This window comes from Podarcis bocagei, assembly GCF_964188305.1.
Source record: "Podarcis bocagei genome assembly, chromosome: 1".
In the NCBI taxonomy this organism is placed as follows: Eukaryota; Metazoa; Chordata; class Lepidosauria; order Squamata; family Lacertidae; genus Podarcis; species Podarcis bocagei.
Window position 1 is genome coordinate 28,798,600 of NC_138125.1, and position 20,235 is coordinate 28,818,834.

General features: G+C 41.9%; 1 protein-coding gene across 6 annotated transcripts in view; it reads left to right on the top strand.

The window, feature by feature from the left end:
• Window positions 1-20,235, top strand: part of CEP128 (centrosomal protein 128) — a 191,390-nt gene that overhangs the window by 29,756 nt on the left and 141,399 nt on the right. For all 6 annotated transcript variants that reach the window (XM_081172676.1, XM_081172677.1, XM_081172678.1 and 3 more), the window contains exons 9-12: window positions 2,507-2,593; window positions 5,540-5,614; window positions 7,738-7,870; window positions 9,943-10,103. In XM_081172676.1, coding sequence (XP_081028802.1) covers window positions 2,507-2,593; window positions 5,540-5,614; window positions 7,738-7,870; window positions 9,943-10,103 — 456 coding nt within the window. The remainder of the gene's footprint in view (window positions 1-2,506; window positions 2,594-5,539; window positions 5,615-7,737; window positions 7,871-9,942; window positions 10,104-20,235) is intronic.

A 20,235-nucleotide genomic window follows, 5' to 3' on the forward strand; every position in this document is an offset into this window, starting at 1 on the left:
GGGATCCAAAGCGCCACTTTAGGCATTCCCACAAGCTTGAGCACGCCTGGCAGGGTTTTCTATCACAGACTGCTTTTGAAAGTCTCATTGGTTTCAAAAGCAGCTTGCTGTGTATGGCGGGTGTCTGCTGTTTTGAGAAACACAAATCCATAGCCCCTCCTTCTGATCATGCAGAACCAGTTGTGTGGGTCTTTGGAACAGCCCCTTGGTCCAGTAGGAGGCTGGCAGCATGCTCCCTTGGTTATTCAGCTTTGGGAACTTCTGAATAGGCAAGGCTAGGCAGTGGCCTGGTTTGGACGTACAGATCTTGGCTTAGATCTCTGGGACCTGTGCAAGCTTTGTGCCTGCAGACTCCGACATATGCTACTGCCAGCCCTCGTAGCTCAGTGGTGGAGAATCTGCTTTGCAGGCAAAAAGTCTTTGGTTCAAACCCCAATATCTCCAGGCAGGATTGGGAATGGTTTCCCGTGTGAAACCTTGGAGAGAGCTAGATGGACCAGGGGTCTAACTCGATATAAGGCGGTTTGCAATGTTTTCCTCCCTTCTCCGCACACTGCAATTAACCCAGGAAATCTAATCAATGATTGTTTCCTGTTAAATCCAAACTGAAAACCTATGATTATTAAGTTGGGAATGAGCTAGGATCTTCAACCATAGTCTGAAGTTGGTTCTTTATTTCTGTTAGGTCACAAGTGACTGATGCGAGTATGCTATTGGCAGAGCAGTCTAGGCAAAATAGGTTTGATTTACTTCCAGGCGTGGTATGTGAGAGACTGCATTTTCCTTGGTTCTGAAAATTTCCTTTCGTGTGTGTGTATGTGCTGTTTAGTCATATACCTGCTTTTCGTAAAACCAATACAGTTATGGACTATTTATTTTTACTGTACCTGGAAAATAAAATGGAATGGCTTATTTGAAATACCAGTGGGGTGAGAGATTGCTTTTTTATTTCATGTTATGGCTGCTTAATGGCCTAAATATCCTTCAGTGCTGCTTTGATAAGCTGAGGTTGGCATATTGATTTCCAAGACTGAGTTAAGATGTCTTAATGATAAGATGCCTAATTCCTATTCTGTGTTAGCGAAATCTTCCGCGGTTACTTATTGCTTCTAGTTTTTCTGTGCTAGTATAGCTGACATTGTGGAGCCAGTATGCAAGGCATCTCCAAGCTGCATACAATCCTCTGTGAGGTAAATTCACCAGGAAACTGCCTTAGACCAGGTACAGATTATTTGCCTACATTGCCAGAATTGTCTTCTCTATCTAGCGATAGTACTTGGAGGGCCTAAACTTCCCCATAACTGCTACTTTCCTGTTTTAAACTGTTTAAATCTAGTTAAACCTGGGTTACTTTGAACCCTTTATTCTACTACATTTCGGTGTTCACCTGTGCTGCTTAAGAATCATGCAAGGAGCTCAGTTATTGGTTTACTATTCTGAAATGTCCTTCCGATAGGCTTAAGTTGGGCTTCTTGGGTTGGAGCCAATGAGATTGCCCTACCCTGTTGTACACATAGCCATGCTGACAAGGGGACTTCCTAGATTTGTCTGCAATTATACAGCCTTCCTCCTGCCTGATGGCCCCATTACATATCACTTCCAGCAATGCTGGGTAGACATATCAAGTGGAAGTGCAATGCTTTTGTCAGATAAGGTAATGGTAAAGGTAAAGGACCCCTGGACAGTTAAGTCCAGTCAAAGACGCCTATGGGGTGCGGCACTCATCTCGCTTCAGGCCAAGGGAGCAGAGAGATTTTTGAGTCATGTGGCCAGCATGACTAAACCGTTACTGGCACAACAGGACACCATGACAAGTGCTAGAGCGCACAGAGATGCCGTTTACCTTCCCGCTGCAGCAGTACCTATTTATCTGCTTGCACTAGTGTGCTTTCGAACTGCTTTGTTGGCAGGAACTGGAACAGAGCAATGGGAGCTCAACCCACCGGAAGGATTTAAACCGCACGCAGCCGACCTTCTGATCGGCAAGCCAAAGAGGCTTATTGGTTTAGACCACAGTGCCACCTGATGGGTGACTTCCGACTGAGTGGCAGAAGAGGGCTGTTTAACCCTTTCCATCCTAGCTATCTGTATACTGAAAATTTCTTTCTCCACACACCCCACTGTTTTTCTCCCCAAGAAGTAAAAGATAGGGGATCTTATATATCTTTTGACAGTTAAAATAGGTGTGGGAGTTTATGATTTTGAACATACATCCAGCTTGGGAAAGGGTTAAACATTCTGTGTCTTGAAGGGAGAGTTGAGGCAGGCTGAGGCTCAGCTTGCTTATTGGGGTATGGAAGCTAATGGATTGCAAGGTATCAAGCTTTGTTGTGGACACTATGCATTCGATAAATCTATTTATAGCTTTGCACGATATAATCTCACACACCAGTGTGTTCTGCTGTGTTTGTGCATGTGTAAATAATACAAATGTCAGCATATTTTATAAATTAAGGCTTTGATGGTTTTGCAAAAAAGAAACAAATTCCCATTTTCTTCCTTCAAGGCTTTAAAACAACAAGATGCTAAAGCTAATGAAGTGGAAACTGTCTTGAAGAATAAAGTACTGAAAATGGAGGGTGAAAAAAACAAAGTAAGATTTTTTTTTAAAAAAATGTTCATGGTGTAGTATCTTCATGTTGCAATTGATGCAGTGACTTTTGCACCCATGCTTTAAAAATATGAAGTACAGTGGTACCTCTGGTTAAGTACTTAATTCGTTCCGGAGGTCCGTACTTAACCTGAAACTGTTCTTAACCTGAAGCACCATTTTAGCTAATGGGGCCTCCTGCTGCTGCCACGCCGCCAGAGCACAATTTCTGTTCTCATCCTGAAGCAAAGTTCTTAACCTGAAGCACTATTTCTGGGTTAGCGGAGTCTGTAACCTGAAGCGTATGTAACCTGAAGCGTATGTAACCTGAAGCGTATGTAACCTGAGGTACCACTGTATGTTTGCTTTAACATATAATAGCAGGTATCAGCATCAAACTCTCTGCCTTTCATAGTAAGATGTCCAGCTTCTTTTCAGCGGCACCTGCCCAGATTGAACTGCTCCTTCCAAGGTGACCTACATCAAGAATACTTAAGCCTGTAAAAACAGGAAGGCGTCATACTTATTGAGGCCCATGCAGATAAATTTGGCCCTTAACAACAGTTAAAACACTCACTGCTATTAAAACTAGGGGTAGGAGAAGAAACCAATAAAACAAATGCAATAAAAAACCAAGAATTAAAATGCGGCAAAAGCTTGGTGAAATAAAAATGCCTTCACCACCTGCTGAACTAACCTCCCTTCAGAGGGATTTTCACAACTGGGGAGCCATCACTTAAAAGATCCCCTATTGGGTCCTGGCCAAACATACCTTTCTTCTGAATTGTTAGTCTCTGAATTATTATTAGGCAGCAGTAGCTGGTGGCGCAGTGGTGCACGCTGGGTGGCATTGTTCATCTGGCTTCCCAGTTCCGAACTTGTGTGGAACTTGGCGGGGTAACTGGCCCATAACTTCCAGAGGCCTTGCATTCATCATTGGGGACCCAATCCTGTGGCCCTCCCTTTTGGCTGAGAATAGTCAGGTCCCCTCCCTGCTTAATTTCAGGCACTTGACTAAGACATCCCTATTTTGGCAGTCCTTATAAGGTAGTTTTCTGTTTGTATGATGGCCTTTCTTATACTGTGTTCGTGTGTGTTCGTAAAACACATTTTATCCACACGGCTTAGGAATTCAAAATAGTAAGCCTCCTAGAAATACCTTAAATAAATAAAGAGGAATCAGATTTGTTGCATCATGCCTGCACTGCACCAAGCTCCCCACCCCTTTCCCCTCTCAGTAGAAGGCAACCCCACTCAGCACTGGGAAGCAGAACCACACTGCCACTATTATGCTGCCAACTGCTACTGTCATGCAAGTTAACACAGGAGGAGAAGATCCGTGAAATATCCTGGTCCTAGGTTGTTTGGTGCTTTATACAGGTGAAACTCGAAAAATTAGAATATTGTGGAAAAGTTCATTTATTTCAGTAATTCAACTTAAAAGGTGAAACTAATATATGAGATAGACTCATGACATGCAAAGTGAGATATGTCAAGCCTTTATTTGTTATAACTGTGATGTTTATGGCGTACAGCTGATGAAACCCCCAAATTAACAATCTCAGAAAATTAGAATATTAAATAAAATCAGCAAAAAAAAAAAAAAAAAAAAAAAAAAAAATCTGAGCCCGGCCTTGGCTGGGGAGGGCGGGGTATAAATAAAAAATTATTATTATAAAATTATTATAAAACAAGGACTGCAAATAGAGCAATATTGGACCTCTGAGAAAATGAAGCACAGTGGACCAACACCAGCTGATGACATGGCTCCCCAAATCTCTTTTCTGATGAGAGCAGATTTTGCATCTCATTTGGAAACCAAGGACCCAGAGTCTGGAGGAAGAATGGGGAGGCACACAATGCCAGATGCTTGAAGTCCAATGTGAAGTTTCCACAGTCTGTGTTGATTTGGGGAGCCATGTCATCAGCTGGTGTTGGTCCACTGTGCTTCATTAAGTCCAGGGTCAACGCAGCCATCTACCAAGAGATTTTGGAGCACTTCATGCTTCCTTCCGCAGACGAGCTTTATGTGGATGCTGATTTCATTTTCCAGCAGGACTCTGTCACCTGCCCACACTGCCAAAAGTACCAAAACCTGGTTCAATGGACATGGGATTATTGTGCTTGATTGTCCAGCAAACCCGCCTGACCTGAACCCCATAGAGAATCTATGGGGCATTGCCAAGAGAAAGATGAGAGACATGAGACTGAGCAATGTAGAAGAGCTGAAGGCTGTTATTGATGATTCCTGGTCTTCTATAACACCTCAGCAGTGCCACAGGCTGATAGCTGATATTCTAATTTTTCGAGTTTCACCTGTATGTAATAACCAGGATTTTTGAGTTAGGCCTGGACTCAAACCGAGTGGTGTGGTCAGGAAAGCCAAGTACCAGAAATTATTCTGGCTGCTGCATTTCGCAGCAGCTTCACTTTCCAAACCCTTTCAAGGGCTAATATAACTATAACTAAGAGGGTATTTGTTGTTCTTTCAAGAACTTGCGTTCAGTTTTGAGTTAATCACAGACATCTGCAATACCCATTCTTCATTCTGGCTTGAAATTCTGGGTATTTCTTTTTTTTTAATGTGCCTTTGGGTTTTTACTTTTTTTCCTTCTCAACCTGGGATTTCTGGTTATTATGAGTCAAACAACCTTTCAAACTGTGTTGCCACCTTGAAAGGGGAGCCCATCTAGAGTATGAGGGAGATAACACGCGCAACTCAGTTACATAACGTAGTTTTTAGGAGAGGAAGAAATGCATGTATTTGTAAACAGATCGTTTGATCTAAGGAACCATTGGGATAATAGGCATTTGGCGAGCTTAGCAAAGTGTTGCATAGGAAATGAGCATTCAGCAGACTTCTGGGTATATTAAATATTGTAGCTAAATAATTCATGACATTACTAGCAGTGGAATGATTTTTTTGTTATTCTTTCTAATCCGAATAAGCTTGAACAAGATTTGGAGCAGTCCCGGAGGAAACTGGATCAGTCGGAAAACAGCAGAGAGGTTCTTCTCCACCAGGTAACCACTTTCCTATGTCTCTGTTCACAGTAGGCAGTGCTCTTAAAACTTTCTATCAAATAGTGCGGTAGGAAGTTAGAAATAAGTATGATAAGAAAACAGCCACAAAAGTGCATACCAAGCTTTATTACAGAATGATAGTTTATTAGTCTGGTTCTCACATGGCGCTAAGCTTACTGCAAATGTGTAGGCCTCCAGAGAGGAGATGGTGCTTTGCTCCAGTCCAGTCATTGTGCTGCTGTGGTAAACTGTGGTTTGCCTTAGCATGTTGTCCAGACTTCAGCTCCTGGTCTAGCTCTTCCCGGAGAAACTATGAGCCGTAAACCTGAAACCGTAGTTTCAGCTCATGATTTGTCTGCATAGAGCAGAACTGAAACGACGTGCTAAGCCAGGCTTTGCTTAGTGCAGCAGCAAAGGAGTCCAACATTTGCTCATTTGTGCTAAACCATGGTTTGACTTAGCGTAACATGCAGATGAGAGCAACATGAAGTTGTTTTGCCAAAGTCAACTTAAGAGATGTAGCAGAAGCTGATTGGCTTGCTTATCTTGTGGCATGGCATATTAATATAACGTTTTGCCTTTTGTATCCTGCTCATTCTAGAGAAAGAACACTTAGAATGTTTGTTTGTTTGGCTTTATAGCTATTTGGGGGATCTGAACCAGGTCTGCTGGGCCCAAGTTTAGCACTCTGTCCACTGCACCACACTGGGTGGGTAGGGGAAGCTAGCACTTGAATATGTTGTATGAAAGCAGGAGGGGACAACAGGCTACATGATAGCATCAGCAGCTTGAAGGACTTACCTTATACTGTAGTTTGTCACAGCTGGAATGTGCCTAGTGTTTGCTTTCAGGGATCGCTCTGCATTTGGATCTTACTCTGTTCTAATTGACGCTCTAGAAAATTAGTTCTGCAGACTCTGTCACTCCAAATAAGACGCTCCATAGCTGTTGTTTTTAGTTTGGTTAAAAATAAATTCTCACTTACACATTCACAGCTGCATACCTATGGATATGATGAAATAGATTACATGTTATATTTATGGTTTACTTTCTTTGAGTTTAAGGGTTGTTTAATGTTGTGATAGTATAAATTATTGGGCACATTTCAATATATTTTGAAAGAGCAGAGAAAGTAATTTACTAAAGATAGTGAAAAGAGCGATTGGATTCCTCCACCAGCAGCACCCCACCCTCCATCCTGGAACTGCTTTACCTTGTTTTACTTTTGCACAAGCAAATTATAACTTGGCGAAAACAAATTGCCTTGAAGTGGCTAATCTCTCTGCTGGCCTCTAGCTGTATAATTTATTCAGAAGCAAAACCAGCTAGTCAAATAAACCTCTTTGTCTTTCACTGAGGCTCGGTTGGTGTGCTTGGTTTTGTAACAGCCCAGTTTTGCCCCATCTTGGTGTTGCAGTGCACAAAATTACGCAAAATGCCCTCAGAGGGCAATGTGGGATTGTTACTCTCATTCCATACATGCATAACCTTTGTGTGCTTGGGAACCTTTTGAGTAGGCAGGGTTTCTGATTGCATGTGGAGAGGTCCCTTGCATTTCCCCCCTTGTTATTAATTCATTTAGATAACAACGTTTCTTTAATAATGGCAAAGCAGTTTACAAAAGACGAAATGAAATATAAAACAATTAAAACTAATAAAAGAACCAAGGCTGCTTAAATCCTCCAAAACAGCACATCAGTGTAGCAGCCGTGAGATAATACTCACTGGCAAAGCAGTATAGTGACTGATAAGATCAGATATCCCAGCGGCCTCCTTTCAACAACAGCATGAGGACTCAGGGGCCTGTGTGAAGAGGTATACCTTAAACAACTCCCCAAACTGAAAAAGCCAGAGACCAAGGCAGTTTGATAAAGAGGGAGCCGGGTGGGGATATCCTCCTGAATCTGAAGCTTCCATTTAAAACAGAGAAATCTCATGCTGCTTATGCTTGGCTCATTGCTAAGTATAGTGTATGGGTAATGGTCACATTTTGCTTTAGGATCTTTTAAAGAATTGATAATGTCAGTGAAAATATGCCTCCACATTTTATTGAAATTGGTTTCTGGTTTGTTAAAAAAGCTGGCACTTGTCTGTGTATATGTGTGTGTGTGTGTGTGTGTTAGATTGAGGATCTTCGTTCCCAACTCCTTAGAGCAGAAGAGGAACGACTGAATCTTCACCATCAAATATCTCAGGTTGCCATGCATCGCCAGAGCCATCCAGCTGAGCAAAAGGATGACGGGAGGCGGCAAAGAGGTAACACTCTTTTCCCCATTACTATTCAGGACAGAAAAATAAGACCTTATAGTAACTATACCTTGAGGAAGACTCAGCACTTGAAATGGCAAGTCTTGGTTTACTGAAAGCTGGAAATAACAGAGAACTGTGGGCAAAATCAAGTTGTGAACAAAAGCATATGTCTCAATCTCTGTTGTTCACAATCTCAGCACATTGAACCTCCTCCTCATCGTGACCGAAATAGACAAAAGTTAATTCAGAGATTTATGTGAAAGCAGTTGTGTAAATAAAATGTGAGCCATTATCGAAGCTGCAGTTTAGCAAACGCTAGGCAGTTCATATTTCATATCTTAAATTCTTGATTTAGCAAAAGCCTTGCTAATACATTTTTTTGTTAGGTAGACTGGCAACCAGCTAGGATCTGATTTCTTACAGGCTGCTGAAGGATTATGAATTAGAATTTGGGCTTGTCTTGTCTGAGCTGTAGGTCCTTGCTATCGTAACGAGCATGGTAGAAGTTGCACAGAGATAGCAGAGGCAGGCAGTAGTGTGTGAAAAATATTAGGAGCTAGATCTGGAGCATTCACTAGAAGTAATTGCATCAGTAGGGTCTGGAAGCAATCCACCGAAACCTACTGTTGTGTGCTAGCCATTCATTTTCAAAGGGCTAGTAGGGGAGCACTGTGTGGCAGTAAATGGAGGTTGCAAATCAGCTGTGCTCAGTAGAGCTCAGCTTTGGACCCTTGTGATGCAGAACAAATCAATACAGGTTGATCTCTAAATGTGCCCTGCTGGTATGCTTAAAACAGCTATAAATAGCAGTTGCATCCTCAAGCCTCAATATCCCTTGTATATCCTTTCCACTGTATGAATGGAGATGCTTCTAGCCAGGGTCCAGTGGCAGGCTTTCCTTCTTGAAACGTGGCTATTTCTGTTACTTGGCACTGCGCTCACTCTGTCAGGGGAAACATGAGCATGGCTTACCTTCCTGACATGACAATGAATCTAATTTACCCAAGAATAATTAATAGGAAAGCCAAAGTATTTTTTTTAAAAAAAGTATTCTTCATATGCATTCAGAAAATGTCATAGAAAACCCATACACGATACTGTATTGTTTGGATACAGAATAAGTGAAATGGACCCTTTACCAGGTAATGGAATTTGGGAAGGGCATTTCATTTGAATATTCTTGAAGGAAAACAGGACGGTGAAGAAGATGCAGTTATCTAACAGTATGGGATGCATGAAAATTCTCACGAACTATCAGATTGAGGCTGTTTCACATAATATTTTCTGCGGGGAAGTTCAGAAGGTGTTCAAACAAATAAAGAACAGGAAATACTTTTTTGATAATTTTTAACCCAACTCCTTTTTTTAAAGCAAAATTTGAGGGCACCCTTCCATCTTCGTCAGATGACACATTTTTGTGTTTTATCTTTGTGGTCTGCTGCCAGTGTCTATAAGCAATGCCTGCCTAGAACCCGATGGAATCCCACTTCTTTTTGGTCAAGGTGTGAACTTCCTTATTCTTCATCCCACCCAAGAGTAATCCACAAGGCAGTGGAGGCAATAAGCTAATTCATGGAGGCCTGTGCTTGCCATGTCAGTCTCCTCATAGAATTGAAAAGAAATTTAAAGTAATTTGGTATTTACTCTAACCGATCTTTCTGTTTATCTAACTATCGCCTTATCCTGTAGTCAAGGCCACCAATACTGCTGGTCGATAAACTTTGTTTTATGGGCTGATTTGATTTGTGAGAACAAGCATAGCTTCCTCTGAGTTCGAAGTCTTTCATCCTCATTTTGACATGGCCACAGTGAGGAGTTTTGAAGTCTTTGTTTCTATTTTTGCTTAGCTTCAGTTTGGTGTGTCATCTGAACCATACAAGCTGTGGTTTACTTGTTTCCACTAAACATCGTTAAGATTAACCATGGTTTAGGGTCTGGACAATATGTGAAACCATGGTTAATCGAAACTGGAATTGGCTGTTTCTGATTTTCCTGCAGCCATGTGTGTTTTATGTATGAGTGCATTTTTTTGTTTGTTGTAATTTTTCGTATGCTAAATCATGCCACGTTTGTTCCAGTGCTTGAGAGGTCTGATCCAGAGAAACAAGAGATGGAAAAGCAGATCTGGGAATTGAGAGCACAACTGAATCACAGTGCTGTTATGTCAGAGATAGAAGAGTTGAAGCGATGTATAGAGCGCAAGGACAAAGAGAAAGCACAGCTTGGAATACAAATAGAGGTAAACATCTCTTTAAATGATAAGCTTAGGTTCTACTACTTTTTGAGTTGCAATTTGTGGCTGAAGTGTGGCCACACAAATAGCATGTAAGCCTGTGCATGAGCTGCAGGTGAGAGTTTACATAATGGAATTTCACCCCATGGCTTAACAAAGGAAAGGATTCCTATGCATGAAAACTGAAATGTCTGGGTGAAGGATAGGCTTGATCTCTTCTCCATCACATCTTATTTCTCCAGGAACATCTCAAATGTCATCTTGAGTGTTGCAGTATGATTTGCAACTTCATCTGCCCTTTGTGAGAACTAATCTGAAGTTCTGATTTTCCTAAAGAGCTAGCAGTTGACAGCACCGCCTTTTGACTTCTCCCTCCACATGTTGGTGTGCGACGTAAATTGCCTTGCGTTGCATCAACACAAACAAAGCTGAACCTCTTATACTGCATTTTCCAATTCTGTAGTCAAACTAGTAGCCCATAATAATGCCAAATAAGAATGATTCTGTTTGTGAAAGGAACAGACGTATCGCAGTAGTCAGCAGATTTAGCTCATCTCTTCCTGTGCATGGAAACAGCCCAGATTTACCACACCATCAATCACATGGACATCATTCTCCCATTTTGTAGTTGCTGTAAAATAAAGTGAATCTCTGTTGGTTGGAACCATTTGGATACACGCTGGTCCAGCCACACAGTTGCTGGATACCCAATTCCGAATTAAATTGATGTTTCGTTTGGCATCAACCTTGCACCCATCAACCAAGCAAAATGGAGGAGAGGCGGCCACCAGCTGATAGCCAATATCAATGACTTGTGCATTTACTGAATCTTTTTTCCAGTTTTCTTCTAAACCTGCCATGTGCTAGTTGCATAATGTTAGCACCAGTTGTTGCAGTAATGGTACTAAAAAGGCATTGTTGTTGTTCATGCAGCAAAGTGAGCAAGCAAACAAACAAATAAGGGGCGGGTGTTCTGGCTCAGGCATCCAACCAAGCAAAAAGACTTTGGCAATCTCCAGTGTGTTTTGATTATGCATGATTTTGACTTTAGACGTGATCCACAGAACATACATCTAAAATCAGCAGGAGGATTCAAAATAGCATAGCTGTCAACTTTTCCCTTTTCTTTCGAGGAATCCTATGCAGAATAAGGGAATTTTCCTTAAAAAAGGGAAACGTTGACAGCTATGAAATAGCAGCAATAATAATAATAATAATTGTTTATACCTTGTCCATCTGGCTAGGTTTTCCCAGCCACTCTGGGTGGCTTCCAGGAAACGTCAAACATAAAAAAAAAATCCCTGAGATTGCTCTGTCACTGCAAGCATTTCTTTCTTTCTTTCTTTCTTTCTTTCTTTCTTTCTTTCTTTCTTTCTTTCTTTCTTTCTTAAGTTTTCCATGCTTTATTAAGTTTCATACATAACAAAAACAAACATATAAACCAAAAATGATCTTCTATAACTAATCTTATGTAAATATACAAATAAAAATTGATCTACTCTTATACAGTCTCTTTTGTTCAACGTTCTTACTAAGGTGTGATAGACTTCCCATCAATTCCTGGTGCATTTAAAATTTCTAATATTGAATGTACATATGATTGTTACCTTCATCTTTTCATATTTTCTAATACATTCTTAAAACGCATCGTACCAATTTTCCTTATTTCTTTGTTATTATTTTATACAGAGGTCATTCAAATCACTTCAAGCATTTCTGCTTGCCTGGTGGAATGCTCTCACCTCTTTTCCTTCCTTCCTCCTTAACGGTCTGGGGGTTCTTCTGACCACCCTGAGCCAATTTGGGGGAGTTGGGGTGCATGAAGGGAGCCCAGGGGTAAGAGGGAGAGAAGCCCCATTACTTTAGACCAGGCTGCTGCTAGCGGGACAAGTTTGTTGAATTCAACCATCCGTTTCAAATTCCAAAGTGTGGGCCTCAGAAGGAGAAATTTTCTTTGTTCTTCTTATTTGCCCCTGGTACCTTATTTTACAAGTATATGAGTCAAGATGAAGTACCGTGCATTGATACTTCAAAATGACCTTGACAGATTAGAAACTGGGCCAAAACAAACAAGATGAATTTTAACAGGGAGAAATGTAAAGTATTGCACTTGGGCAAAAAAAATGAGAGGCACAAATACAAGATGGGTGACACCTGGCTTGAGAGCAGTACATGTGAAAAGGATCTAGGAGTCTTGGTTGACCACAGACTTGACATGAGCCAACAGTGTGACGCGGCAGCTAAAAAAGCCAATGCAATTCTGGGCCTCATCAATATGAGTATAGCATCTAGATCAAGGGAAGTAATAATGCCACTGTATTCTGCTCTGGTCAGACCTCACCTGGAGTACTGTGTCCAGTTCTGGGCACCACAGTTCAAGAAGGACACTGACAAACTGGAACGTGTCCAGAGGAGGGCAACCAAAATGGTCAAAGGCCTGGAAACGATGCCTTATGAGGAATGGCTAAGGGAGCTGGGCATGTTTAGCCTAGAGAAGAGGAGGTTAAGGGGTGATATGATAGCCATGTTCAAATATATAAAAGGATGTCACATAGAGGAGGGAGAAAGGTTGTTTTCTGCTGCTCCAGAGAACCGGACACGGAGCAATGGATCCAAACTACAAGAAAGAAGATTCCACCTAAACATTAGGAAGAACTTCCTGACAGTAAGAGCTGTTTGACAGTGGAATTTGCTGCCAAGGAGTGTGGTGGAGTCTCCTACTTTGGAGGTCTTTAAGCAGAGGCTTGACAACCATATGTCAGGAGTGCTCTGATGGTGTTTCCTGCTTGGCAGGGGGTTGGACTCGATGGCCCTTGTGGTCTCTTCCAACTCTATGATTCTATGATTCTATGATACTGTGATATTTTCTGTGATCATAAACTTGGTAAGATACTGCTGGTGATACTGTGGACCTTCTCTAAAGCTAGTTAAGTTTTCTTTTTTTCTTTTTACATTGTGATTTTAAAAATACCCTTGAGCACAGCTGTTACTCTTTGAAGATCAGAATGCATTTTAATCAACTCTGAATAGCAGAAATGGGCAGCCATTAGAGCAGCACTATTTAATTTGGCATAACAGCACGTCTGAAAGTAATCTTTAATTTCTTGTAATAATTATGTAATCAGGATTGTATTGGAAGCTGCCAGCTTGCTCCGAGGAATGTTAAGGACAAACCAGAGTTCAGCAATCCCTTTGTCTTTTTTTTATGAATATTTTATTAAGTTTTCACAATAGAAAATATACCAAGACAAAGAAAATACAAAATCACAAAAAACAATACAATACAAGAATACAAAAATTGAACACATCAAAAGAAAATGAAAAAAGAAATAAAAACACATATAATAACAAAAAACAAAAATTCCCTCTTTCTTAATTTCTCATCTTCAATTAACTTATTTTCCCGACTTCCTCACGTCTCCCGTTCTTGTATCCCTTTTAGAAATTAATTCAGCAAATTCATATCCTATTAATTTATCTGTTATTAATCCAATCTTACATTTTACTTTGTTGCTAAAGCCCCTGCGATTCATTTCAATGTCCTCAACATTCAAAGATTTTACAATATTTCTGCAAATAAATTTTAAATTTCTTCCAATCTAACTCCACCGACTCCTCTCCCTGGTCTCGGATTCTGCCAGTCATTTCCACCATCTCCATATAGTCTATTAATTGCATCTGCCCAGCAATCCCTTTGTCAACTTTAGCTCGAATGAGAACTTACGAAATAGATGGCAAAATAAGTAGGAATCCATTCTGGATGCAAAGTGCTATTTGTTGTAAATCTGGTTGATGGGCCTTTAATATTTTTTCAGAGTCATACTTTTCCTGCTTCCCATCGTAACTCAGTGGGAGAGACACTTGATTGCTTGCAGCAGGTCCCAGGTTCAGCCATTGGGGTCGCCAGGTGTAGCTGGGAATGTCCCCTGCCTGAAATCCTGGAGAGGTGCTGCCGTTCATTGTGTAGATAATACTGAGTTAGATGGACCCAGCGGTCCAGATCTGCATAAGGCGACTTTCTGTGGGTGGAACGCAGTGTCACGTTTTCCCAACACTGCTTCTGTTTGTGTAAGGATTGCAGATTTCCAGATGGATTGATGCCTCATCCGCTCCACTTCCCAGTGGGGAGGAGTTGCGGTGGACCGCGTGGCCACCCACTCCCCACCGGGGGCGGGGGACTTTGTCCCCCGTTGCCTGGAGGATCCTGGCCATGTCAGAGCCTGGCCAGCCAATCCGCTGGCTGGGGGGGGCGTGGCCGAGGCTGTTTAAACAGAGGACCAAGCCAGAGGACTTCCTCTTTGGCTCGCTTCCTCAATCACCCGCCCTCCCTCCCTATTTTGCAGGTTAGGCAATGGCCTTGCTATGGACTTCGGTTGGTCGCCTTGGTTGTCCGAGGGGCCTGGTAGGAATTTTTCCACTTGGCAAATTGGCACTGGCCACTTGGTTTTCGCCTACCTCGTAGCAATCGTCACATCTTTGTTAGGGTTGCGGTTAGGCATTGTTTGACCTTGTGTGAGGGAGGGGAGGTGTGGCCATCACCTGCCCCTCCATACTTAAGGGTATTCCGTTAAAGGAACCCGGGGGTGTTGATCTAGTCTGAAGCCCGGCTAGGGGGCTAAGGCCTTGACACGACCCCAACGGGAACACCGGGGGAGCTTGAGTTGGTTCGCATCGACAGGGCTCCCCCTACCGGTGGCTTACCCTTACTGGACTTCCTGCACAATGGGCAGGAGTTAGATATAGTCAGGTCCAAGCAATGCCTAAGCCAATACTGCTCACATTCTGTAATTTCAATAAAGTTGTAGTCAAAATTTGCCCAATAACTTAAACCTGATATTCGTGTCCTTGTGTGAGTTATTTCCAATGAGGGAGTGGCTGCGGGGTCTCGACACGCAACTTTCCTCCCTCTGTGTGTTGTTTTTGGGGTTCTCCTGAACACCCCAAGCTAATTTGGGGAGGAGAAGGAGGAAAAGCTGAATTGCACAAGCCGAAGTCATTGCACATGACTTCTGCTGACAGCTGGTCAGGTGAACCTGCCCTATGTTTCTATGCTTAAAATGGAGTATAATATCATACTAATACTTTGTTCTCCATTTTAAAAAAATCCAACATCCCTTATTTTACCATAATGACCTTTGGATATAACAAGAGTGCCAAATAAAGTAGTATGTGCAAGGGAAGCAAACTTTGCTTTTTAAGAATTTAATTCTGCGGCAGATCTCTTCCTAGATGCCGAACAGTTTCCAGGAATCCAACTGTTCTGCTTAATAAAAAATATACATATTGATAGAACAAGGTTAAAAGAGCCTGCTTTTGGTATGTTTAAAATCCAGAGGCTTAGAGGTCTGTCTCACAAGAACAAATCGTATAATACACATTTTACTTCCTGCTGTTACCCTCTAAGGGAGGTGGCAGCAGCTGCAGGAGGTGAAAAGGAAATGGATTATTTCCCTCTTGATGCGACATTAAGCCGCAAAAGGCTGTGAACTTGAAAACTACAGTAGTAAAACAGCATTCCATCAGATCTGTTCTTTATAGTACTACTTCCAGCTGCAAATCTAATACGGGTCTGTGCTTTTTTCAGATGGTTTTGGACAGGCTTGTTTCAGAAGAGCAAAGTTGCCTTATGGTGATAGGGGAGGGAAGTAGCATCTATCTGCCTCTGAAGTGCATGAGCGATGCACTTCCTTTGATTATCGTTTTGTCATTACACAGGATGTGTAGTAGATTTAAAACCAAGATTCTCTGGATTCTGTGGGCTGAATCTTGCGTGCGTGCGTGCGCATGCACGCGCGTGCACACACACACACTTCTCCCAACATGCATTCAACCACAGCCCATCATCTGCATGGAGCTTCCTGGCAGCTGCTAATGATGATTGACAGTACTCTATCATTTACATGTGAGCAGCATAACCTGCCCCCGGAGGACAAGTTTATACAGAGTGTGACCCGTGTGATCAATGTCCTGTGCAGGTGCCGTTAACAAAGACTTCCTTGATAGCAATGGTTGAAAAAAAACTGCGCATTGCAGGTTACAAAGGTATAGTCAATAAAATTGTGTATTTTTCGCAGACACTGGGAATAGCTACTGGGGTCAGTCATTTTGGCATTTTCATGTGTATATGCCTGCCTGCATGCAAAAGGTGTGTTTGTGTGTGTGGGGGGGGGGGGAATCTCCACTTCTGAGAGGAGGTGTGCAGGCAATGGTGCTAATAGATTTAAAGGACTCTTGCACTGTTTCCATCACTGCCCTCTTAGGGTTTCCAAATAATTTCTCCCTTCCAACAACCTTCCTTTGTTTTCTAGAATCATAGAATTGTGGAGTTGAAGGGACCCTGAGGATCATCTAGTCCAACCCCCTGCAATGCAAGAACATGCAGCTGTCCCATACGGGGAGCGAACTTGCAACCTTGGTGTTATCACAGCACCACACTCTAACCAACTGAGCTATCCAGTTTGCTTTGCTCCCACAAATTTTGCCCCACACCTATTCTGAGCCGAAATCTTTCCTATGTTCTCAGTCAGCAAATGGGGTGGATTTCTGTTCATTTTCTCATGCTGTGGAGAATGAAATCAGAAATTATTTTCAAGAGTGGTATGATAATTTTGAAAACTCAACTGCACTTTGTGTAATCCTGCACACCAGTGTTCATAATCGTACATTGCTTTACGAATGCAAACGTTTAATATTTTAAAATGGCTGTTAGCATGGGAAATCTCATTATGTTCTGTAAATGATGGAACTGTTGACAAGATGGCTTCAGATCCCCCTTTCTCTTGTGGGAACACCTTCATAATCTTAGCATAGTTTATTCTGTACAGGTTGGGTGGGGGAGACTTTCCTATTTAAGATGAGCTGGAAAAATACTGCAGTATGGAAAAGTACATATTTCATAAAGTGGTGGGGCCCCCCCGCCCCCTTGCCAGTGAAAAGCTAGGATTGGCTTGAGCTGAGCTTCCAGCGTAGAACAAAGGATTGTTTTCTGGCACGCTGGTGTTCCATTATGTCATCTATGGACCATATAGGGCATGGCAGAATTACTTTATTAAGTATAATACCGTAAATATTTCTGAAGGGATTTAGGTTTCTGGAAATACCTTTTCCTAAGCAAAGTTCATGGGTTGTTCCACCACACCCACTTCCTATGATAGAGCTAACCTTTATTTTTTGAATTCTTCAAGAACGAAAGTTAGAAGGCAAATGCTTCAAAAATGTGTGCACAGCAGAGGCATCAAGTTGAAATTCTCCACAGCTGAATACTTCCCACCCCTCTTTCAAGCTCTGTATTTGAATTCCCTTCTACTCCAGCAGAATTATAAACGTTCAGGTGCTACAGACTTTAGCCATGAGTCTCTTGTCAAGTAAATAACTGCTCCTATCAGCTTTAACACTAACAATTACTTGTTTGGGGATCACTGCCAATTCTAAAACGTCAGTTAAAATTAACCACAGCAAGTGCAGTGTGGTGGATAGACATTTGAAGTCAGACCAGGGGGACACTATTCAAATAACCTGCTCAGCCATAAAGCATGTTGGCCCAAGGTCACCCCTTATCTCTTAAGCCTTCTACCTCGCAAGGTTGTTGTGAGATAAAAATGGGACAAGAAACCATGCAGGCTTCCCTCAGCCCCTAGATGGGAAGGTGGGATAAAAATGCAATAAATATTAAATAATGATAATCAACAGGATGAATTCCCAGACCATATGGATTCAAAATAACCGGAATAAAATTCCAGCGCAGCAGTTATACAGAAAGGGCAGGCAGGGCAGGCATGGGGGAACCATGCACTTAGTTAAGTGTTGTATTCTTTCTCTTCAAATACAACTATTGATGCCTTTTTGAGAGCTTCTAATTTTGCTTTATTCTATGAACTTCTATTGAACTATACAAAGCAACTTTGTGATACTTGTTGGCGGGAGGGGGAAGAATAGAGAGATATTTTACAACTGGCAATAAAAAAGGTAATTTAGCTTGCACTAATGTACCTTTCAAAAGTTACCTAGACCTTAAATTGGAGGACTCACTGTACATACAAAATACACTCATTCTCTTATTTTAAACCCACGATGAACCTCATTAACCTTCATAAGCTATTTGTATTCATAAGAATTCCTAGTATTCTCTCATCAGTGGTTGTTGCTGATTTAATCCGCTTCTTTCCCATCATCTTGGATTCATCTGAACAGGAAATAAGCCCGTAGTTGACTTTTGCCTAATTTGAAGAAGCTTTAGGAGTGAAATAACAAAGTGTTTAAATTAACTGAAAGAGGTAGTAATTGAAGGAGGTTGTATGACTGCGTATTACTAAAAAGTGGTAGATAGCCAAACCTTATGGGACGTCAGAAAGTGGGGCCTGAGCACAACAGCCTTCTCCCCATCTGTGATTCCTAGCAACTGATATTCAGACACATACTGCTTCTAATAGTAGAGATAGAACTAGCCACTGTGACTAGTAGCCACTGATAGCCTTATCCCACATGAATTTGTCTAATCGTCTTTTGGCGTCCTGTAGCCCATGCTGAAAAATTAATGTGGCTTGTATTGGGGGATTTTTAAATTATTTTTGTAATGTGTTCCAAAAATCCTAGAGAAGCAGAGGCAGGATTTTCCCATTTGGGCTTTTAAATTCAACCTTACGTTTTCCTGTGAATTCTTTTAAACAGAGCCGGTCGGTTGAACCATCTGTTCATGGTCTTGGTTCATTTTGTTGTCCCAGTAATGAAAGTAGGAGAAGGGAGCAAAGTGCTCCTTTCTTCTCGAGAGCCAAGATGAGCTTGAAATCTCAATGCATTCTACTATAGCATGAGAAATATAGAACCAGAAGAGAGATTTCTTCTTTGCTGATGAATGTTGGTGCCTCCAACTTTCCATCTTGAAGAGAACATTCTGCCCACCGCTCTCCCCTTGCTGAAGACAAGGTTGCAATTATACATTCTCCTAATCTGTGCGCAGGCCTGCATAGTGGGATGAAGAATCTTCCAGCTGCACTCATGGCTTTTATGCCGGACTCTCAACATGTTTTTGCCAGCCAGCACAGCTGTGTCATATTCAGCCTTTTGCTGTCTTTCAGGCACCTGGTATTAAGAGCATAATTTGAAAGCAATCAAAGAGATCAGGAATGCTGTGTGTTCACCTTTAAACCATACTTGAGTTTAACTGTGGTTTAGAGTGATATGCGAACCAGGCCATTAAGTTTCAGCCATTGGGAGGCCAGCTCTGTCATGCCTAGCCAGTCATTGCAGCAGTAGTGATGGTAGTTGCTTCATTGAATCATGTCACAATAGTAGTCCCGCCGTGATTGTATGACTGTGGTTTTACCACAGTTTTCCTATCTGCGTCTCCTACACACAGATCTTGTTAATGATAATATTTAGTAAGAGGGTGATTTTGAGGATGCATCCTCCTTTCTTAACCAGGGACTAAGATGTGGGTGGCAGCAGTCACGAAGTTAAAAAATGCCTGCTTCTTGGGCGAAAAGCTATGACAAACTTAGACAGCATCTTAAAAAGGAGAGACATCACCTTGCCGACATAGTTAAAGCTATGGTTTTCCCAGTAGTGATGTATGGAAGTGAGAGCTGGACCATTAAGAAGGCTGATCACCGAAGAATTGATGCTTTTGAATTATGGTGCTGGAGGAGACTCTCGAGAGTCCCATGGACTGCAAGAAGATCAAACCTATCCATTCTTAAGGAAATCAGATCGTGAAGCTGAGGCTCTAATACTTTGACCACCTCATGAGAAGAGAAGACTCCCTGGAAAAGACCCTGATGTTGAAAAAGATTGAGGGCACAAGGAGAAGGGGACGACAGAGGACGAGATAGTTGGACAGTGTTCTCAAAGCTACTAACATGAGTTTGACCAAACTGCGGGAGGCAGTGGAAGACAGAGGTGCCTGGCGTGCTCTGGTCCATGGGGTCACGAAGAGTCAGACACGACTGAACGACTGGGATCTGTGGTGAAAGCTGCTATTTGTTCAGGAACGTAGGAATGCTCGGAGGTGAGATTTTCATGCCATAATGTACTGTGCCTCATGGATTTTACTTCAGTTTGGCTATATTTTTAGCTGCAGTCTGACAAACAGCATAATAGGGAACTATATATATTTTTAATTCGGTAATGAAAGAGTAACCGT